This window comes from Micrasema longulum, unplaced genomic scaffold (assembly GCF_059751315.1).
Source record: "Micrasema longulum isolate JH-2025_06_02 unplaced genomic scaffold, ASM5975131v1 h1tg001142l, whole genome shotgun sequence".
Classification (NCBI taxonomy): domain Eukaryota; kingdom Metazoa; phylum Arthropoda; class Insecta; order Trichoptera; family Brachycentridae; genus Micrasema; species Micrasema longulum.
Window position 1 is genome coordinate 68,727 of NW_028278330.1, and position 24,714 is coordinate 93,440.

At 30.5% G+C, this 24,714-nt stretch overlaps 1 protein-coding gene across 1 annotated transcript in view; it reads right to left on the reverse strand.

Annotated features, from left to right (window-relative positions):
• Window positions 1–12,805: 12,805 nt before the first annotated feature.
• Octalpha2R (alpha2-adrenergic-like octopamine receptor) overlaps window positions 12,806–24,714 on the reverse strand; it is a 31,542-nt gene continuing 19,633 nt past the window's right edge. Inside the window, 2 exon segments of the mRNA XM_088233699.1 lie at window positions 12,806–12,820; window positions 14,342–14,485. Coding sequence (XP_088089825.1) covers window positions 12,806–12,820; window positions 14,342–14,485 — 159 coding nt within the window.

Sequence of the window (24,714 nt, forward strand, 5' to 3'; positions counted from 1 at the left end):
AACTCTTGTGTGGCTGAAATGTCACACTGGTCAACAAAGGATACAGGATTTGATATATCTCTCTTATTTTTTTAAATGATGAATTTCTATTTTTTGTGATCTTCAAATGGACGTTTTCACACCTGATTTGGAAAGTAAAATTTGTATCACTATGCTATATGTAAATACAAAAAATATTTAACCTTGCTACGCGATGCATGAATGTCCGCTAATTCAGCAACACATATATACAGATACCTTATACAAGACAGAGCACGAAGATAGAAGTCATAACTAGGAAGACTGAGACGCTGTTCTGCGGTGGGTGTCATCTAAAACGGATTTAGTCTTCAGTCGGTTTATGACAATGATGGGGGACGCACGCGCGTAACATGAGCGGCGTATTTGTGATTTTCAATTTATTTTGCTATAACAGGGTTAAATTATATGTTCATTCCCATAAATTATGGAAAAGGAGTTATTAAACAGTAGTCTCCGTGTTTTCCATTTTTTTCAAATGTTTGAACTTTAGAATATTCCGTCTTTTACTAGTGGTAACACGATCTTACATCACCGCGCGCAAAGGGATTATTTACCACAGTCTTTTAAGAGTTGAGCACTAACGAAACCGATAAGAAGACGGTCTTAAAGATGGTTTTTGGGGATGTAGTGAAAGTGGTTTCACTGTAGCATATAAAAGGCACAGGTCCACTAATAGTTTATTCTGCCGTAGGCCCATTAAAACATTTCTACAAATTTTATTCGTTAATATTTATTATTATTATTATGCAATATTTGAGTTTGTCCAAATGTTCATTGACAAAAGACTGGATTTCACCCCCTCGGGGGTCATTAAGATTAACAAATCGCAACAGGGATGGAGAATATCTTAAATAAGGGAATGTGGAAGTCAAGGCATTTACAAGGCTTATGACCTGTCATTAGCTGGTTTAAGTGGCCACTTTACACACTGTATAACATTCACCATTTTGTCAAGGCATTTACAGGGCTTATGACCTGTCATTGGCTGGTTTAAGTGGCCACTTTACACACTGTGTAACATTCACCATTCTATGTTTGAACATTCATATTTTTTCAATTCTTCCATCTGTTGATTTTAGTGAAGTCAAAGAGCTGAAACCTTTATTGTTGTGAAGAGATTCATCTGGCTGAATTATTTCACTTAGTCAGATGTTGTTATTTTTCCACATGACCATATTACAAACACGAACGGTAGTAAAATCGGTTTCATAAATAATTAAAATAATTTTTAATAAGCCCTTCAGGTACCCCAACATCAAGTCATTTGAGGAATTTGTGATATTAGATATAAGGCAATTTTATATTTCAAGAATAATAATTTTTGTGAAAGCAAACTATTATTATTATTTAAGGTATTCTCTATCTCTGTTGTAATTTGTTAATTATTATTATGTTTTATTATTATTTGATATCTTTCTGAAATTAATTTATCAAATATTTTTGTGTACCATATATTATATTATTATCTAATATATACTTACTTAAAACTAATTTTTATTATTTTTTTTTAACATTAATTTGTTAAAACCATTTTTTATTGCTTAAATTCCTTACAAATTATTTACAATTTGCTTTTTAATTCTAACATTTATCTTATGGCCATATTTTTTTTTCTTTTTTACCATGCAAAGTTTCGCTTTTCATTTTGCATTGCTGTATGCTTTTTTTATTCTACAAATTCTACAAAATATATTTAATTTATAAATTGTTTATCACATATGTCTTGACCATTATTTTAAATTTTGATATGTTTTTTTCTTCATAAATATTTTTTTCCATTTCGTAATACTTTTTAATTGCTTTAAATAAAATTGAATTTTGTGACTTTGCCTTTTTCCTAAATGGAAGTCTAATTTTGTTCTTTTCTCTAGTATTGTGGTCGTGTTCATGCTGGTTCCGATCAATTTTTTTCCAAAATTCAGTTTTTTTATTAGAGTTTATAATTTACTTTTACTTTTTAGAGAAGAGAATATAGAAGTCTAGGCATCCACTGGGTTTATGACCTGTCATTGGCTAGTTTAGGTGGCCTCTTTCACCATTCTGCCTTTCTTTGAACATGTATATTCCTTCAATGCTCCCATCTGTTGACGTTTATGAAGTTAAAAAACTGAAATTTTTATTGTTGCGGGTGAGATTCAAACGATTCTAAGATGCTAACTCCGAATTGCTTTAAAAGTTGAAACGATTGCAGAATGTTTACATATGTTGTTCTTTAATCTTCGCAAATTCGACTACATAACTGAATATCCCACGCAACTACACTGGCTCAGTATCAGGCATAGAAGAAACATTCACATTTTATCACTTCTTCACAATTTGTTAAATAATCCTACTTCACCTATCTGAGAGTGTTTTTCTAACCACAATCACAACATGGACTATATTTTCGTTCTAGTGTCGAGAGAACCCTTTTAATACCCTTTCAACGCTCTAATTTTCTTCCCTCCTCTTTCACAGTAGTAGTTGCTTGATTGTGGAAAAATCTACCTACTGATGTTAAAGACGCCACTCTTTTATTTACATTTAAGTCATAATTAAAATGTCACTATCTAAACATTTGATTTGTTATTTTCTCCTTCTTTTTTCTTCCCATCTCCTCTCCTTTTTATCATAATTAGGTGGTAATGATTTTTTTAATATATTTTAATTTTTTATTTTGTATACAATTTTAAGATTCAATATAATTCTTCAAAAAATGGCCATGTACTTGTAATTTTCTAAAACTAAACGGTTTGGATAGGAAGCAAAAAACTGTCTTAAATCAATATGCCCGCCTTAATATGTATTTTAAATGTGTATCAAGTTGTTAAATTAATATATTTATATGGTTGAATTATGTCACCTACACACTAGGCAAAGCCCAATTTTTTTATATTTTTTATACTTCTTCTAGGACCAGGTGGATTTATCGACAATATTTTGAGTTTGTCTAAATTTTTGTAAAGCAAGGACTGGACTCAACCCCCTAGCGAGCTAATATATACTTTATTATGAAAATAAAACTTTGTTATCTGTGTTACACAATTTTATTCTTTTACAAGAACACAACTATAGTTTCGGGAGAGCACTCCTCCCATCGACGGGTGATATAAAACTGTGTAACACTGATAACAAAGTTTTATTTTCATAATAATTTATAATGAAGTGTTACGAAGTGAATGCCGATTCAATTAAAAATATAATATATACTTCTTTATTCCCTTCTCTTAAAAGTTATTTCCTTCAGTTGTAATTTGTTAATGTTAACAGCTCCCTAAGGGGCTGAATCCACTCCGTGTCTACAAAAATTTAAACAAACTCGAAACATTGTTGATTCGTTTTAATTAAATTATTATTGCTATTTAAGAACAAATTTTAAACACGTGAACATAATTATAAAATAGATGAAGCGGATCAAGCCATATTGAGTTTCTTTTCATATTTCCTTTTTCATGTTTAGAAAGGTAATTTTTATACACGTTACAAAATATATGCTTTTAGGTAGTTCTTAAATCGTGATTATTTAAATAAATATTTTAATTTTCTTTGGAGCACCTGTTGTTTTGGTACTCTACTCGTTGAAAAACAATTTTTGGAATTTTTAAACTTTATTTTAGGGGTTGCAACAACATCATCATCATCATCATTCCCTTTCCGCACCTCATAGTGCATAGGGCACTGGATTGGTACACTATGTCTTAATAAATTGTCTTACATGAAGGTAAGGTGATCAGTCTTACGCTTCAGGTACCAGTCTAGAGACTATGAAATATTCTAGTGTGAAAACGCCCTTTCAAATAAATACTGCATATCAAAAATGTCGGAAATTGAACCCGAGACCTCTTGCATGAAAGGCAAACGCGCTGACTTTTACACTACGAGACCTACAACAACTTGAAAATATTTTTTTAAAAGAAAACAGGTAGGAATAAATACTTAAGGCCTATTGCTAAGATAATTATGTTTTATAAACCTATGAATTATTTTAACAGGAATTAAAATATTTTTCAATTAAGTAATTTAAGTAAAAAAAGAAGAAAAATTAGTTATAGTATGAAGAATGTTTTTTTTTTTTTTTTTAATTTATAAAAGAAATATTTGCGTTTTTATGATGTACTTAAATAATTAACTTTGAGGGACATTTTCAACGAGTTGTAAATAACTCACTATTAAAAAATGGGAATCAAGTTAGGGTAGAGTGGGATTCGAACCACGGACCTTTGAGCCGTGTGTCCGAGACACTAGCGGCGGGACCGTAACCCGATTCTTTTTTCATTTTAACTATTTATTGATGGAATTCCATTGTAATAATTTATATTTAACTTTTAAATTTAATTTAATATTTATTATAACTGATACATAAAGGTTACTCAAAATATCGTTGCATGATTTTTTTAGTTTACATACTCGTATATAAAAACAAATTGAAACTTATTTAATTTAAATTATTTATTGATAGCATTCCATTGTAATCCTGTTATAACTTATATTTACATATAAGTTACTAATAAAAAATACTTGGGACATTACCACCTATTTTTTTACTAATTAGCGCTTTCACCCTCCAACGGGCATCTTCAGACTGATAATGGTATATATTTTTTTAAATTCTGAAGATGGCCATTAGAGGGTGAAAGCACTAATTGGTCGAAAAAATTAATAATTGAAAGTGTACCAAGTATTTTTAATTAGTGTTTTTAATTATATGTCAATATAAGTAATGACATCATTTAATAAAAACTTGATTTCAAAAAGGATAAAATATTACTTTAGGACCATGTGTGGAAAAGTAAATGATGGTGGTGTTTTTTTTCTGTGTGTTTTAATATAATAAATCTAAATTATGTTCCTATTATAATATTTTCACAAGTTTATTGAAATACATCTTGAGTCAAATTATAAAGACATAATATGTATGAAAACTTCTAGTTTCTTATATGGATTAAAACGGCTTCTTCTAAGACTTATAAACTTCGAATTCCCATCACTTTTGTTTGATATTCTTCACAATTTCATTGTGCCGAAGCATCTGTCTGAAAACTTGGCTTTTGTCTAAGCACGGGTTATCACTTCGCTACTTTAATGAGAAAACTCTTGGCATTCTATGCCATCAGACGTGAATCTCTTTCCAAGTGCAAGCTGCAAGATTTACAAATTATCTGCTTTGCTGTGTGAAACAATAACTTAACACTAAGCTTTCACCAAATTTTTTTTTCATAAAGATAAGTTAAAGATATTGTATGTAAGACAATTGTTTGTGAGGTGCCTACTACTTAATTTTTATGATAAAGTGAGGTAAAAAAAACCCAACAAAATATAAACACTCGTTCAGCAACACAAATGAACTGTATTGTCACATTTGTATCATCCGCTTTTGGTAAAAATCAATATGATGTAATTGCCCCAAAAATATTGGATGATTTATTGCCAAATATAAAAGAGTTAAAATGTAAAACAAATTTTAAAATGAAAATAAGTGCATATATAAATATTGTAGAGAGAATTTTTTTTGAAAGGTATTTGTAAATCAAAAAACTTAATACTTTATATAATTGGTACACATAATATTTATATTTTTATGTATTTCATTGCTTTATATTTGTTCTTATTAAATATTATACTTTATTATTTACGTTTAAGTATCATGTATTTTTGGCACAAAGATAAACTCGTACTTTTTATTTGTATAATAATGATTTTTAATTTCGTTCGTTTGATTAGCTAGGCATTTATAATTAAGAATTTTTTTTATATATATTTTTTTTGATGTTATTGTTTTATAAGTAAAACACTACTCATGCTTTTAGATGGAAATTATCTTAAACAGAGAACACTCTCGTTTTATATAGATTCCCTGTTATTAATATGTATACTCATTTTATGCCATAAATTTATAAAATAAATCAGATAATCCAAACGCAAAAAAATGCAAACACCAAGAAGTACAGATCTTTGTACTATTTACATTTTTTGTAGATAAAACAACTCCACTGGCGTTTGGGTGTATCCTGAAATATCAAACATAATTTTTGTTTATCAATGTACATATTATTTACGAGGATTTTAATAATTTAATTTAATAAAAATAGCCCAGATCTTGTCTTTAGTTAAAAATACAACAGAGATGGGTAATTGGAGAATTAAGGTCATTTTTTTTTATTATTTTAACCCTTTATATACATATACTGTTTATATACATAAAGGGCGGGCAGATTGCCTCAAGTCAATTTCTTTCTACCTACCCAAACCGTTTAGTTTGAGAAAATTACAAGTACATGGACATATTTGATGTTACAATTTTAAACAAAAATTATAAACAAAGATTAAGAAAATAAAAATACAATAAAAAAAATTACAGTCTACTATGAAGAGAGGAGAGGGGATGGGAAGGAAAGAAGAAGGATAAAGGAATCACTTAAATATTTAGATAGTGACATCTCAATATTGACTTAAATGTAAATAAAGAAAAGGCGTCTCTAACATTAGTGGGTAGATTATTTCACAATTGAGAAGCTACTACTGTGAAAGAGGAGGCAAGAAAATTAGAGCTATGAAAGGATATTGAATGGGTTCTCTCGTCACAAGAACGAAGAGATTGTCCGTGTTGTGATAGAGGTTGGAAGAGATCTCTCAGATAAACAGGTGAAGTGGGATTGTTTAAAATATTGTGTCTTTATCTTCTAACAAAATGACAGCCTTACTTTATTTTTATTTCAAGTTTCATATCCGTGTTCACATTGATTAGAAAAAAACCCTTTTAGTCAACTCTTTTAAGGAATTACCGTTAATCATTTTCTGAAAGAAAAAAAAACTTTAAAATAAATCATTAACATTGATTCTATATCAATATATGAATAGTTACCTTTCTCTAGTCCAAGCATCGACGCTACTTTTTGAAACAAGCAATGTTGGACTAATTTAATGTGATTTATACGGTTCACATAGAATGGAGACCAGACCGCGTAAGCATATTCTAGAAGAAGGCGAACAGTTGAACAATAAAGAATTTTGATAGTGCGGACATTAGTAAAATCAGAGGGTATTCTGTTAATGAAGCCAAGTAATTAACTTTATTATCTATATGCCTGTTGTACGTATGTCATTTTATAGTCCAAAACAAATCCTAAATCATGGATAGACTTAATTACATCAACTTCAGAGTTTTGTATTGCTCGGTACTCGAAGGAAATTGGTTGTTTTGTTCTATGAAATGTCATTATTTTGCATTATTTTGCATTTTGCATTATTTTGCACAAAAAAGTTGTCGCAGAGCGTGGTTCGAACCTTGCTCCTCATATCCGTAAGACAACGTCACGATCAAAGGACCATATTCTGATCATTAATATCTCTTTTAAAAATAACGTTGTGTTGTTTTGTATAAATTTGATAGAAAGCTTCACAACAAATCCGTGAGGGTGTCATTTGGGAGGTATAAATGTGTAGGAGCAGATATTATCATACATTTATACCGTAACGTTAAAAGTAGCGATTATTTGCCGTAAAACCATTTTAGAATATCAATTTATTCCGAGGATGGTCACCCTAGTGTGTTAAGCATATAAATGGAAAGTAAGTAGGGTTATTTTATATTTTGAATATTTAAATCTCGAATATAATTTTACCCTTTGCCGCCCTTGTTAAAATAAGTATCTACAAACTATAAAGATCATATTTTTATTTTATAGTTTCAGAAGATCCAAATGTTTGAAGACAGCGTCAAAATTAGCTGTGCAAATATTGATTTATAATTTTTATAATCTGTAAGCGTGTTTTCTATATAAAACTGCTGTTTTATAATATTTACATGTACTACCTACATAATATTATGGACATTAGATGTCAACATAAGATGTGTCCGTTTTTACAAAATTTAAAATAAAACAAATAAGAACAAGCCATCCGTCATTCAAAAAAAATTTTTCTGTTCTACGAGATACTGTATTTTTTTTAACGTTACACATACTACTGAACTTGAATACAAGCATCTACAGGGCTTATGACCTATCATTGGCTGGTTTAATTGGCCACTTTACACAATGTTTAACATTTACCATTCAGCCCATATTTGAACATCTTTATGTCTTTAATTATTTTAACTGTTGATGTTTGTGAAGTTAAAGAGATGAAACCTTTAATAATGCGGGTGAAATTCTTCTAATTGAATTATTTCACCGACATACTAGGCGACGCCTGAATGTTTTTTTTTAAATTTATATACTTCTTCATGGACCAGGTGGATTTATCAAGAATATTTTGAGTATGTCCAACTTTTTGAAAACAAATTTGGATTTGACTCTCCAGGGAGTTGTTAATATAAAGACGTTACAAATGAGATGAAAAACATTTTAGAGAAGGTAATATATAACTTCAACCAGCCAATGACAGGTCATAAGCCCTGTAGATGCCTTGACTTCTATATTACCTTATTACTTTCTCTTAAATATTCTTCATCTTTGTTGTAATATGTTAGTATTAACCAGTTGAATTAACTGAGTTGAATCCAGCCCTTGTGTCCAAAAATTTTGACAAACTCAAAATACTGTTGGTTACAAGCCTTCAAAATGGAATGTTAAGTGGACGAAAGTGAGCATTTTCGACACCTTCTTCTGTTCACGGTCAATCTGGGAAACAAAACAACTGGCGAAGCTGCTCGCGATATTTGTGCAGTGACCTGTAAAGACTCTATGAATAATTGACTTATTTGGTGTAAAAAAGTGCAGGAAAAAAAATTATTAACTAATTTTTTGGTTTTATTTGGGTATTATCATAAGTTGTGTCCATTTTTTTTCCAAATAAATAGAACAAGTGGACAAAAGATTTTTCTTTATATACTTTTGTCTGCTTGACATTACATTTGAAAGGGTCGAAATAAAAAATAATAATATATGTTACCTAAAAACAAATTCGCGGTAGGCAGAAAATTTTCTTTTGAATGACTTAAACCATTTTATTTTTATTTTAGATCCTCATTTTTTAATCTGCAAAAAAATGGACACAACTTTTGTTAACACCAAACACTTTTTACAGTACTGAAATTAAATTAGATTTTATTTATTTTTTTACTTTTTTGTTTAGAGATATAAATAAATAAATTTTTTAGAAAAAATTGAATATTTTCTTTCTTAGAATTTACCTAAATATTCAATTTTGAGGATCATTTTTAACGAGCTCTAAATAACTCAGTATTAGAAAAAGGGAATCAAACTGGGGTAGAGTGAAACTCAAACCTAGCCACGGGACTACAACCCGATTCACCCGACAATTATTTCTAATATTTCTCAATCGTGAAAATCTTTTTAAAAGTTATTTATCTTCTTTTATTTCTGGATGCATTTTAATAATTTAAATAAAAACTTTTATCACCGTGTACATCGGTTTTTATTTTTTATTATTGAAGTTTTTCACCCATAAATTTAGAATGCAATTTATAAAAAAAAAATGTTATTTTCCCAATTTTACAAAAAATAATTTAAAAAGAATCATAATCGCAAATCTATATATATAAATCAAAAAAAATACTGAGGATAAAAAAATAGCGTTCAGTGCATCGAAATATTTTAAAAGACCACCATTAAGAAATGCGAAAATAAATTAATAATTTTCAGAAGTTTAAAACAAAATTATACTTTATTAATAGTATTAATATAAATGAAACTTTTTAAGTCGGAATCATTATTTATTTCACAAATTATGGAAGAGTTTAATAAATCTTCTTCTTTGATACATAAAACATTTTATTGGCTTTTATTACCGTACTTTGCTTTCGGAAACTTTCCGAAATACTTAAAATATCACTTTCCCCGGAACTTAATAAACCAAAATAATTCTCAACTCAATTAATTCCACATAATATTCTTATTTAATTCAAGATGAAAAGATTACCAAAAGTTCTCAAATTATCAAAGAAAATGATTTGAATCAAGTCCTTTAATAATAAATATCACTTAAACAACGACCGAACTCCAGAATTTAGTCTAAGAAGCTTAATAATTAGGGTAAAATCACTAATATTATTTCATTGATTTTGTTTTTTTATTTTATTTTATTCGTGTACACGGCACAAATGCTTGTTATAAGCATGAGCAATATGAACATAAATACATTAAACATAACAGTGTTCTGTAGGAAAATTTAAAAAATAATATAATAACATTTTATTTTTACAGTTTTATGCATTGTACTATATAAAAACGATGCGATTCATTATACTTTAGATACTTAAGCAAAAAAAAAAAAACATTTAAAAAAAGATAACGCAGTTATTTAGAAATAGCGAACATCATTTATTCTTGATTTGTTGGTATTGCTGCAATTTTTTTTTAATGCCCTAGGTATAATACTACGGAATAAGAAATAACTTAGGAGGAATATCGGATTTAACCTACTCTACAGATAAAATATTTTTAAGATTCTCCTAGTGTTTACATAAACCATTATAATTAATGTTTTCATTCATTATTTTCGTTTTCAAAAAAAGGTCTTTCGAAAACGATTGTTTCGTTAGTTGGTAATAAAATTTATCACAATTATACCTCGAATTCATTCATCAGACGTACCTGTAGAAATTATAACGGACTCAGTATTGATGTGCATTTTTAACTGCACGTTGCATTTGTACAGAAAATTTCTTCATGGGGTAGATTATTTGGGATAGTTGCTGAATGTGCATCTTGAGTGGTTTATGCTATGTATATGTGCCGCATGTAATGTATATGTTTGTGTATATTTTATATGTGCGTTCATGTGTGTGCGTGGATGGTTCGGAGTGTACATCCGGTATTTTTATTTATTACCTCCATGGAAAACGCAAATGTCAACAATTATTCTTTTCTCACTTAAAATTCTTATTTATTTTATTTTTTTTGTCACATTTAATGTTTTTATCTTTTTAATTAATGAAAACTTAATTGGTCTTTTATTTTAAAAAATTGTTGTTTTTAATACTTGTTTTGTATGACTGTATGTTTTCTGAATAAAATAAAAGAAAATAAAATAAAGTTTCTCAAATAATGCATTCATTTTAATGTTGGTAATGCCACAGGCCACATAAAGAAATATAAGGAGAGTTGTCTTTGCATATTATCTTAAGCCCCCCCCCCTTACCCACTCCAGTTCCAGGCACTGACAGATGAAAGTGAAAACGGATTACATCTTACATCTCCAATTTTTTAAAGTATTTCATGGTTTTCAACCTCTTCTAAATATTGATTCATTATGATAATGATAAATTCAATTATCAATTTATCATACAATTATAAATCACACTTATAAAACATGGCAAAGCAACAGGTCTGGACCTAAAATAGGGAACTATTTTAAAACACTTGAATTTAAGCGGCGTTGATCTTCTTAAAATTTTAAACAAAATATTTGATACAAGACAGATACCATCAGAATGATTAAAATCAAAATTCATCACACTACTAAAAAACTAAATGCTAAGTCATGTAACGATAACAGATTAGTTTAATGAGTCACGCTTTAAAGCATCTTTTCTTGCACAATTGGCTTTGGAAAAAGATTGATTTGCATAAAAGTGAGACGCAATTTGGTTTTCGTAGAGGTTTTGGCACAAGCGATGCCCTTTTTTATATTTAAATGCTCACTAAAAAATGTCTTGATCAACAAAGAGATGTCTACATGTGTTTATCGACTATGAGAAGGCAATCGATAATGTACGACATGATAAGTTTCTAGACCGTCTTTGGTCTTGGATGGAAAAGACATAAGGATTATCTATAACCTCTATTGGAACCAATCTGCACACATCCGTATAAATGAACTTATAGATGATAACATACATATGCTGAACGGTGTAAGGCAGGGTTGCATACTTTCGCTAATGTTTTTTCACTTATACTCCAAATTTGTATTGATAGAAACCTTGCAAGATGTTGACATAGGAATTAAAATAAATGGTTAATAAATCAATAATATAAGATAGGCTGGTGACACTGCTATTATAACTGATACTGCCGATCATGTACAGCAACTTGGATATTTGCAATTGCAATTGGGATACTTTTTGATAACAAACTTAAATTCAACTCATACTTTGGTCACATATTTTACAATGAGAAATACGCCTTTATTCAACTACTATGGAAGGAAAGATAGAGGACAGGCGGAGTATGGGACGGAAAAGATCATCATGGCTCAGAAATCTTAGACAGTGGCTCAGTGTGCCGGATGCAAAAGCGCTGATTAGACTGGCCAAGATCGTGATGGATCCAGAACGAAGGTCGTCAATCTCCGGTAAAAGCGGAAAAAAAGAAGAAGAGGAAATAATACAAACTGTCTCGTGATCAGAACTCGGGAGTTTTCAACAATTTTAATACATGTTAAAAGTCAAAATAATCGTGCTTTCATGAGAAAATGTATTAATGTAGAAGAAGCAAGGTATATTTGCAAAGACAAACTAAAATGGTGTTTTATCATCTTTTCTCATCCCTATCTATCCTCTCTTCCATTTAAAATTAACAGAAATAAATCAACATAATTTATTTGTTTATATAGCTTCCACTTTATCACCATTCGCTGCACTTATATATATTTATATTATAAGAACGACTATACGTACACTCATAATAAATATCTCTCTTTTTCACTGAGAGAAAATCTCGTAAAAGTGGATTTATGCATGGTTCAGAAAGACTAGAAATATTTACGGCTTCAGGAGCCATGTGATACAATAACCTTTGCTGTATCAACATTATACGGCGTATTATTTTGCTTAGGAAGCACTATTCTTTATGGGAAAAATGCATTCCGGTTCAAATTTCACGCCATAAAACTATTACTAAAACTAGCGGGAAGAAATCTGCATTTTAAAATACATTTATTCATGCATGATTTTTACCGCTTACGGTGAGAGATTTACCGATGTTTGTCGATACAATCATAATTTGTTTATTATGACAACAATGCATCTAACCTCACTTCATCGATGGTGCAATAGTGCAAATTGGACGTAGTTATGAAAAAAACAGTCAGTAAATGAAATATTTGTGGTACCGGGTCTAGAATGATCGATTCTATGTTCTGCTGAAAATGGCTAGGCCGCTTTTATTCTTAAAAAAATGTAAAAATCACCTCCTGAAAATAGTGTTGATCACAAACAACACCACAGAAAATTGTATGTTTAGGGTTGATAATAAACAAGCGCCGTGGCGCAGTTGGTTAGACAGCCAACTTTGAAACTGGCGTCGTGGGTTCGATTCCCGCCAGTTGCAAGAAAAAAATCCAACAAATATATTTTTCTTAATTGGTCTGGGTGTTGTGATGTATTTGTCCCTACCTTTTTTTATATCCCCTCTATCCCACCTGCTGACAAGCCTTAAAATAGAGGCTTAGCGGGTTATTCCTTTAAAAAAAATATATAAAAAATGTTAAAAATGTACACAGGGGGGGTAAGTTGGTGTGGTTCAGAATTTCAGAAAAAGGTGGGAGGGGTTTGACATTGAGTTTAAGGAAACATAATATATTTAATTATTAGATTTTTTGCTTAAATAAATTGAATTTTTAATATTATAAGAATAGTTATTTGCTGTTTTTTTCATTTCAAATATTTTAACACTATTCATTGTATTTTCTTTTTTCATCGTTTGTAAAATTTTCAAAAGTAAATTAATTTTTATTTGAAAAATGTGTAGGATTAAGTAGTTGAGAGTTTGGTTGGAGCTCCTACCCCAGTTAGAGATTGATAGAGAAGACAGAAGGTTGCTGTTTGATGTTTATTTATTACATGAAGAATAAATAATGAATTATGTCGGACGAGTGTTACGTCGATGATGGGTTGAAGAGACTGCACTTGAACTATATGTTAAAGCTGAGTGAACTCCACTGAACATGTTAGGCTGATTAACTGAACGGACTGACTGATGTTGGCTGCGTCTTGTGGTCTCTTTATAGACCAGATTCCTTTGTAGTTCATTTTTTCATGGTGGAGACGATGTGAATGTACTGCAGGGCGACGATCTCGGCTTTATGTGCAATATTGCAAGAGTTGTATTATAAGTTGTATTGGATTCGATAGAAAATGATGACATTGCACGTCGGTCATTAGTCTTCTTCAGGTGAACCAATTTAACACGTGTGTGTCATCGACTATGGACTATGGACCCTACAAATGTGTTTAGCAAACTCCAAACGATATTTTTTTTTGACATTTCAAATTTTATTTTACTTTTAAATGTCCGTCATGTTTTTCGAATGTTAAATAGGAAAAAATCATTTATTTTCATTTTTAAAATCTTCGAGTTTTAAAATTACAATTCAAACATCCTTCTGTACTTAAATAAATAAACTCTGATACCAAAGATCCTTATAAAAATATTCTTACCTTGCATTTCGGGAATTCCTCTTCTATCCTTTTCGCCCTCCACCCCAGCAACGGGGGTATGCAGATAAGTGCTGACATAAGCCACACAGCCGCTATCATGAACACAGCCCGGGCAGGAGTTCTCTTTTTAAGATACTCAACAGCCTGAAAAAAACGAAATTAAAATCACGTGACTGAAATAAAAATTTCATGGTTGAAAATTAACGTAACCGTATAATCTCTAAGTAGCGTTTACAAAAAGCAAATACAATATTTTCCATTCCAGAATTGTAACGTCCTCAGATGAACATAAATTAAGATGGTGGGACAATGGATTTAGACATTGTCCTAGAGGTACGCAAACAGAGAGCAGAAAATAGAAAAAGAGACGCTCGCTCGACGCGTACGTCTCGCTTTCGCGCATTTTTTATGTCGAAATGTATTCTTGAGATGGTATCCGAAAGAAATTTTGAACTGAATATTTACTTCATTTTTATTTATTTATCTATTAGAAAAATCACATAAACAAAATTATAAACAAATATTTAACCTAAACACTAAAGTTAAATCAAGCAAGCAAGAGAGTGCGGCATAACGGTGTACTTTAGAGAATTTATCTCATTTAATTTAAATGCCCTAGCGGGTTTTAACACTATAAAAATACACAAATATAGTAATTTAAAACTACATAGTGATAGCGAGTATACAATAAATGAACACAAAATGGCTAAATGATTTGATAAATTATTCTATCATAAATAAAAGTATTTATTTAAATTAGAATATTGAACAGCAAAAGATATCAATAGAGCTAAATTTATTGAAAAGTTTATGTAGTTATTGCTCATGCTCATTCCGTTTACTTGACATTCTATTTTTAGGGTTTGTAATCAAATGAATAAATAAATTGTTTGGTTAAAGCAAACACAATATCTAAGAGATCAGAAAATTTCCTTTCGAATAAAGTTAAATCTTTAGTATTTTTTTTATACTATTGATTATTTTAAATTCAGAAAAAAACAAACACAACTTATGCTCACACCAAATATAATCATTTTCCAAGATTTAAAAAGTATTTTCTAAGCTAACCTCTACTTTGCTTCGAGTATTTTAAAAATGGCTTTTTTAAACATTTTGAAATACAATTTTAGTAAACACTTAATTTCCTCATGCTCATACCTAATATAATTATTTTCCAAGATTTAAAAAGTATTTTCTAAGTTTATCTTTAGTAAACACTTAGTTAACTCATGCTGCCACCTAATATAATTATTTTCCAAGATTTAAAAAGTATTTTTTAAGCTAATCTTTACTTCGCCACGAGTATTTTAAAAATGGTTTTTTAAAACATTTTAAAGCACAATTTTAGTAAACACTTAATTTCTTAATTTTCCAACTATGATGGTGCGTTTTTCGATACATTTTGTTTTAAGTATGGATTTTTACAACCCTCCGTATTCTGAAAAGTCCGCATCGTAAAAGTATGAAATAGAAGAGGCGAACTTATAAGTAAGATGAAACGTATTGGCCAACTTCCAGAATTTTATTTCACTGCGAACAAACGAATTACTGACAGAAGAAGGAAAACATCGTTAGTATCGACTCAATATGCCAAAATATTTGCCTGAGTTAACATGCGACAGTTTAATAAAATAACCAATTCATTGAATGTTAGTAAATATTTGTATTACCAACTTTTTTTTATCTGAAAGGTCGTATACATATATACAATTCGACAGATATGACAATCCGTTTAAAAAGTCGTTTAAGTATCAAATAGACGAACACGATTGCTGTCTACCTCTGTTGTAATAAATTGATAAAATGAATGTTGTTTGATAAAATTGTCAAAAAAAGAAAAACGCTTACGTTAGGTTTAACAGCGCAAGAGTTAGAACGCTTTCAAGGGAGGTATTTCAGGCTCCAAATCTTGTTGGAATTAATATGAAAAAGAGTCTCCAAGGACCCTTAATAATGTCAATAACCATAACGAAGTATCGGAATAAGAGGTACGAGAGAAAACAGGTAAAGGTTTCTAAACTTATCTGTGAAGTATCATTTAACTTCTCAACTAAAATGATCTAAGATCTTAAATAAACGAACCAAAATGATTGCATTAGCTCTTTCATTACGAATAATTTCACTACATAATAATATTGCATTAAATAATAATAATAATTATTATGGATAACTTATATAACGCCATTTTCGTAATATAATACCTCAAGGGCGCTTTACAAAGTGATTATATAAAGATATAAATTTAATTTTAACTTTTAATTTAAGAAAAATAATGTACTTTTTCATATTACTTTTCCACCACATGCTAAGAATTTATTCAAATGATTTAGAGAACAAGTGGGTTTTAAGTTTCTTCAGAAATATCACTTCATTCTCACAGTTTCGGATTTCTGCTGGGAGAGCATTCCATGCCGTAGGGCCTGCGACCGCAAATGCACGTTCGCCGAATTTAGTGCGCTGTTTGCGTAGAGGTATAATAACGCTAGAAAATATAAACAAATAGCTGAATCTGGCAATTCTTTGCTATTGCTAGATTTGAGTACATGCTCGTTTATATATATTTTATATATTATATTTATTTATAAACACAATCGAAAGTTTGATACCAATTATTGTATTTAGTCCAAATTAAATATGTACGTTTACATTATTATTTTTGTGTTTCGATTTACATAAATAGATGCCTAAGTACTTGTTTATGATTGAATTTCAGAACCTCAAATAATTAATTTTCAAATATAAAAGTATTTTTGCGTATGTCAAACTACATTTTTTATTATCATTTTGTATATTGTTTTGATTATTTTGTATAGTGTTTAATATGTTAATAAGTGTTTTTGATTTAAATATAGAAAAGTCCCGACTTAACACGGAATTTTCTAACATGTAGGGACTTAAAAAATATATAATTGTGCTCAATGATAAAGATGTGTATTTTGTACATTAAATAAATAAATAGTTTCATCTAACATTTTTTAAATTTTGGATTTTGCCGGGTGAGCAAGTAAAACCCTCAAATTTAAAACATCATTACATAGAACTGTTTAAACACAAAAAAACATACACCGATTTGATCAAAAAAATGAGAGATGAACTAAAATGGTTATCTGTAAGAAGGAGAATTAAATTTAATATGTTGATATTTATACATAAAATTTTTCACGATAAATTACCAAAATATTTTAAGAATAAAGTTGTCTTAAACAAAAATTGTCATGAATATGCTACTAGACAAAAGGATAAAATAAGACTACCATTATTGAAAAGAACTGAGTCGCAAAATTGTTTGATGTATAAGGGTTTAGAAATGTATGATGAGATGCCTGAATGTATGAAGAATGAAAAGTGTCTGAAAGAATTTAAAAATAAATGTATAAGTTACTGTAAGGAAATGTAAATATATACATATATAGAAGATGTAAATGTACATAATAGTTAATATTAGTTTTAATATAAGCTAACTTAAGAAATAAATAAAAAAAATAAAAAATAAGCATTTGGTCCAAGAAAAGCGTCGAGATAAATTTATCGGAAAAGTTTTAAAAAACTCGAACAAGATATCAAATGTTTTTTTCTCTCCCAGTCATACGAGGAAATATAATAAAATAAATGCCAAATATTATTACTCTGTTGCTTAATTTACCATACAATTATAAGAGAAGGAAATTCAATCGATTGTTTGTGCTCTTAAAATCAGTTTACATAAATCAAGAATTATTTATTACTTTTATAAGGGATTATCTTAGGCTTCTCAATTCAAAATGGTGCTGCAGCAAGTATTAGTTTCGTTTACAAACTAGAGATATAAATTTCAACTCGAGTAAAGCGTCTTACATCTAATACTGTTTATATTTCAACAATGTTTTGAGTTTGTCCAAATGTTTTCAGACAGGCTGGATTTCCTCCCTGGGGAGTTGTTCAGATCTAAATTTGTTGCAACCAAAAGGAAACATTATTGAGACGTAAATATGAAAGTCTAGGCATTAACAGGGCTTATGACCTGTCGTTTGCTGGTTTAAAATGGCATTTTACACAATCTAACATTTACCATTTTGCCCATGTGTAAACATCCACATTTCCTCAACTCTTCTATCTGTTGACTTTTATGAAGTAAAAGAGCTGAAACCTTTATAAACGGGGGTAGATTCATCCGGCTGAATCGATACATCTACTAGACACCCTCTTCTAGAATTTGCCTCCGTGGTCTGGTCTATATTCTATGTGAATCGCATAAATTTTGCTTCGAAAAGTAGCGTGGGTGCTTGGACTAGAGAGGTAATTATTCTTATTCGGATATAGAGTCGATGTAAAATATTTATAATCTACAAGAACATAAGACAAATATTGACTCCATATACATTTTCAGCAAATTAAATGGTAAAATCGAAAGGCCATCATTACTGAGACAAGTAAAATTCCATATTCTTACGTGTAGGTTGAGAAACAATTAATTACTTTTCATCGATAAGGAAATAACAAACTATGGCCTTAATTCTCTAATGACCCGTTTTTGTCGTATTTTTAACTCGAAACAATGTCTGTACTTTTTTTATCGTTTACAACGATTTAAACGAGCACTAAAAAAATTGTCCAGGGTACGTATTTTGATGGAAAGTTAAATTTTATCATAAATTTTATCTACAAAGTAAAATTATGTTTTCTGTATTAAAAACATAATTATTTTACATTTTTTTTTTCTAAATATATTCAATTACCGGTAACCGACGAAGATTCTTTGAATTTCCAATCAAATATACACACGTTCATGCATAAATATCGACATTAGTTTAGACCGTCTCAGTATATACCGATGAAGATAGCCGTTCATAATCGCGGCCCAGATCTTGTTTCAATGTCCCTAACGATTTTCAATGCTTCTCTTCTTTTATGAAATAAGGTTTTTACCATTCTTATATCGTAATATTAAAACCATTTAAATTGTATTATTAGTTAATAAATAAATAAGCAAAGTCTAAAAACAGAAGAGTTGAGGATATGTGGATGTTTAAAGATGGGCAAAATAGTAAATGTTAATCAGTGTCTAAAATGACCACTTAAACCAGCTAACGACAGGTCATAAGCCCTGTAAATGCCTAGAATTCCATATTATCTTCTCAAAAATGTTTTATTTTCCATACATATATTATTTACATAGAAATATAATTACAAAAAAACAATTTGGAACAATGCATCTTAAAATAAGTATATTGTAAATTGGAAAAAATGCCTACAAAGACTGAAGTCTCCACGTATACCTCTACGCAAACAGCGCACTAAATTCGGCGAACGTGCATTTGCGGTCGCAGGCCCTACGGCATGGAATGCTCTCCCAGCAGAAATTTGAAACTGTGAGAGTGAAGTGATATTTCGGAAGAAACTTAAAACCCACTTGTTCTCTAAATCATTTGAATAAATTCTTAGCATGTGGTGGAAAAGTAATATGAAAAAGTAAATGCCTACAAAGACTTCAGCGTCTGAGCGTGGACCATTCTTTTTTTTAATTATTAAAAAGTTTATAGCATATAAATATGGTATGACATGACCATGAAAAGAAAAGAAAAGAAAAAGAAAAGAAAAACCAAATTAACATATGCTGATATTACGAAAACATGATTTATTTGCAGTGTGCATTTATGTTTAATTTATTTTTAAAGAATGTGTCTATCTATCAGGGGCGAACCGTGTATTGAAGCGATTATGCGCAGCTTACCATCATCTTTGACTAACCATAATAATGTTTTATTGTAACTTTATTTACAGAAAAACAAATAAATAATTAGCATTTATTTTAAATCATTTCCACTGTTTGTATTTTCCTCCTAATATAAATATATATTTTTATAAAGCGCGCCCAGCGCCTGCGGTGAGCCAAGAAACTAGCCGATTATTCCAGCTTATTTTTTCATACAAATAAGTCTACTATATTTTGAACGTATTAACCCCAGTGCGGTTTTTTTTCCTAGACTTCTAGACTTGCAGATTACACAAATTATTTGAAGATTCTTGATTTGGAAAACAGCATTTCAAACATTGTTTCCCAAGGGCTATTTTTCTTTGAGATGGTACTTTTGTCATAGACCATAATTACTTTCATGCGTCATTATGTAGGACATATGGCGCTCAACGCGGCCGTTTTTAACACTTTTAATTTCTAGAACAATTCGGCCAGTTGACATTTTAATTGAATACCTAATATCGACTGAATTCATAGTGCTATTTTTTATTTATTCTTTAATGAGTTATGTGTCAAAGTAATGGATAATATATCTTTATAATATAATATGTCACGAAATCGTTTGAGTTGATTTCATGGATGAGAGTTGTTGTATCACACAGAACCACAGAAAAATATTAATTTATAGTTTATATTACTTACATTATATTATGTACCTACCTCATATGTAAGTACAAATATATGTTTTTTGTTTACAGCTTACCTGTAAATAAAATCACCATTCGCCACTGCTATCTATTCTCTCTACTGCAACAAATTTAGATCTGATTTTATTTATTTTATCGGAACTGTTTAACTCAAAAACAGTTTATATTTGTTTTATCGTTTATTTCAAACAAATGAAAAACTATTTTTTTATTCGTGGTAAAATGAGGTGATATTTGAATGTACACAACACTTAAGTCATAATATATAGTAAAAATATTTAAATGCTCTAGTCTTAATTCTTAAATTTTTCATGATGATAAGTAAGTACCTATAGTTATAATTTATCTATTTTATACATAAACATGGTCATACATATTTTACTGTAGGAGTATTTGCCTCTTAAAAATAGTTTCACTGATGTGAAAAATGTCGATCTCTAACGAAAAAATGTTCAGCTACCTGACTGCTCTTCAAACCGACATAACTAGAGGTAGGTTGGTTCAGAAAGCTGGATGATTCAACAGTCCGTGCTGAATCTTTAAGGTGCTGAGTTTTCAGGTGTCCAAGTGGTTTTGGACAAACTCAAAATAGCATTGTTCAAGAAATTCCTCATAATAATATAACATCACTATTGACCGCTTTGAATCAGCAATAATAGCTTTCACAATCTAAAGGTCAAACACTGTTCCTCAAAATTTTGTAGTATCATTGTCTATAGCAGAGGTTTGCAATTTTTCTAAAAAAGGACTAAATAAAAAAACTTACAAAACGAGCCAGGATAAAAAATACTTCAGTTTTTTTACTATCATTTTTATTTTTTGTTTTTCTTTACACCATAGCAGGTCAGAAGACCAGGAACAGGAGTGGTGTATGGGAGCAAAGTATGGACTTGGAAAACAGGGATGAAAGTAGGCTGAATGCTGTTGAAATGCGATCTCTCAGGCGAATGTGTGGTAAAACTACGTACGATAGATGCACAAATGTTGAGATCCGTTATGTACGGCTGAGATAAGCATTATCGTCAAAATCGAGAAAAGAGCTCTGCATTGATTTGAACGTGTAGAGCGAATGGACAGCGAAAAAACTGCAATTTTGATGGATGCAGAAATAAAAGGAAACCGAGAAAGACATGGCATGACTAAATCTAGCGAATACCGGAATATGGACATGTTAAAAGTCGGAATCATCGGCGCGCGTGCATGAGAAGATGTATGAATGTAGAGAAAGCAAGATATGTATGCAAAGATAGAGCGATCTGGCGTTCTGTCTTGTCTGCTCACCCTTACGGGGAAATGGCGTGATAGTTTGTTTGGATTATGGCATAAAACCCCTAGGCTTGAGAAAAACCACAGTTATTTTTTTAGTTCTCAACGGGAATCGAACCTGGAACCTTTCATGCGTATGTCAAGTGACTTAGCCAATGCAATGTAAAGGCCGACTGTTTGCAGCTTGTTACTTGATTTCGACTTGGGACTTTGACAGATGGCATTCGGACGCCATTTCAGCCAGTTTTTTCAAAATGGTAGCCCACCCACGACAGCGCCGGGAATTTATTATACAGAATGACTTCATTTTTTATTATTTGTACAAGCTTTTTTGCTCATTTTTATGTTTTGTGCATATTTATTAAAAATAAAAAAACAAAACCATTTAGGGGTTTAAAAGGATGGGGATGAAGTGTCAGTCTCTTTCCAAACATCTTTCTTACCTCTCATTGTCTGCATAAAGTTTTTATTTCTTAGGAATAATTTAGTTAACCTTCCTCTATACAGAGTTGACACAGAGTCCCTTTATATTCTATATATCACAGTTTCGGTTGGATAGTGCTCTTTTGGGTCCTTTTAGCCCATTTAGTCCAAACTTTTTTCGCATTTTGCGAGAAGTAACGAGCTACTTTAAGGACCTTTCAGCGTCATCTAACCTTAAAATACCATCCGAGCACGTAATGTAAATAGTTTTCCAAAAAAACAATTAAAAATTATATCTCAAAGCATTGTTATTTTACTGAAGGAAAATTTTATTTTTGTAACTGTCCCGACGATCTCATTTCCTGTAAATAAAAATTGTATTTTCAAAAGATTTTGATGTTTTTAAAATATATATATTGATGATAACAATTTTATACCTAAGTCTTTTGATGTAACTGGCGTGGCGTGGCGTTGCAATTTGCCTTTAATTATTTAATATCTCGCCAACTGCTTTGAATAAAAACACGTTTTTTTACAATCTTTGAGTGAATCTCAACAAATAAAAAAAATAATTCATCAGATATTTTGGTATATTAAATAATTTCTTATTCGAAAAAATATTGAGTACCCTAGGACAAATACATGAAACGTTTACTTAGAGAAAAAAATGTAATCTAATTAGATCACTAGGCAAGACACACACATAATTTTAATAAGGAGACTGTGATTATCCGGTGATCATTTCCTTATCTATTATATTCACCCATTCTCCTCGACGGATGCGAATCGTGGCACCTTACTATAGTTTTAAACAGAAAAACAGTTTTGGGAATAGGTTTCACATAAGAATCTTGGGTATGCGGTGGTTTAACTTTGTGAGGAATGTAGTAAAAAGAGAAAGGACGCAGTGAATTCCAGTGACAACTGTCATCAAGCGAAGGCGAAACGGTTAGCTGGCCATATACTGCAAATGCTTCCTGAGAGCCTTAACCACGCTCGCCTATTTTACAAGGCAGCAGGTTCTCGACGTTCTAGACGTCCACTGCTGACTGTTAGTCGGCAGTTTATGTCAAAATTTTGGGACGAGAACCTAAGTTGGGAGGACGCAAAGAAATTTGCCGCCGATGGAGATGCCTAGAGGCTTTTGGTGGATACCATATGCTCAGGCTAGGGAGCGGACATGGAATGATGATTATGATGATTTTCTAACCTGAAGTTACTTATGGTTAACCTAAGGTAACTCTAGGCAATGTTTCACACAGTGACTAAGAGGGTTTGTGCACACATTGAGTTAAAGGTGTAAAAAAAATAGATGTTATCAGATAATGGTATTGACTGATGGATTCTTAAGAAAACGTTATACTTTAACAAGTATATCGATTCGAAAAAAATGCAACAAGTCCATTTTTAAGCCCGTTTAATGACAACTGATAGAACCAAATGCGTGATATTTACATTTTATAGTGAAAAATAGCCAAAACCGTCTTAAAACATAGTTTTTAAACAACATTTCAGTGTTATAAAAAATCGTGAATTGATTTGATAAATGATGATTGATGTATCCCAAATGAAAACATTTGAATCAAATGAAGGGTACACTGCAAAAACGGGCTAATTAAAAAATAACGAATTTTACAGAAGAGCTGGTGTACTCTGTATCGACGTTTCGCATCGCATAACAGCATCCATTATAATGTTTGATGTTATTTGTGTTGATCTACTGTGAAATGTTATGTATTTGGGATTTGTACCGTGAGGCAGTCGTTGCTGACTACAGCTTGTTGATTTTAAATCAGCGACGCTTAATAGTCTACGCCTTAGAAATTTAACGTCATATATATTTTTACATTCATCCACAGAAAAAATTTCTTCTTTATATTTTAATTATTTCTTGAACTGACAAAACGAGTTTATGTTTCAGCGCTGCGGAACAGCGTTTTCTGTGTATTTGGTAAAATGTTATAATAAATTACCTACTAAGTCTAGAGACTTTCCGATTTGTCACAGCAATTGCCACATTTTGACGTTTTTTCGCCGTTACCCCATATTTATTTCCTACAATTCATAAGACAAAATGTCACATTATGTATGTTTCGAACATTTCATTCTATTAAACTCATTCAGGAGAAGAAAATGACATCAATATTACGAGAATCGAATAAATGGAACGAGCCTGTTTTAACCGCGTACTATTGAAATGCCTTGGACCAAAACAAATAAAGACCTCGATTGAAAAACATAAAAAATTACCCAAAACTATATGATTATAGTGTATTATTAAATACCCTCTGGTTTTACAAATG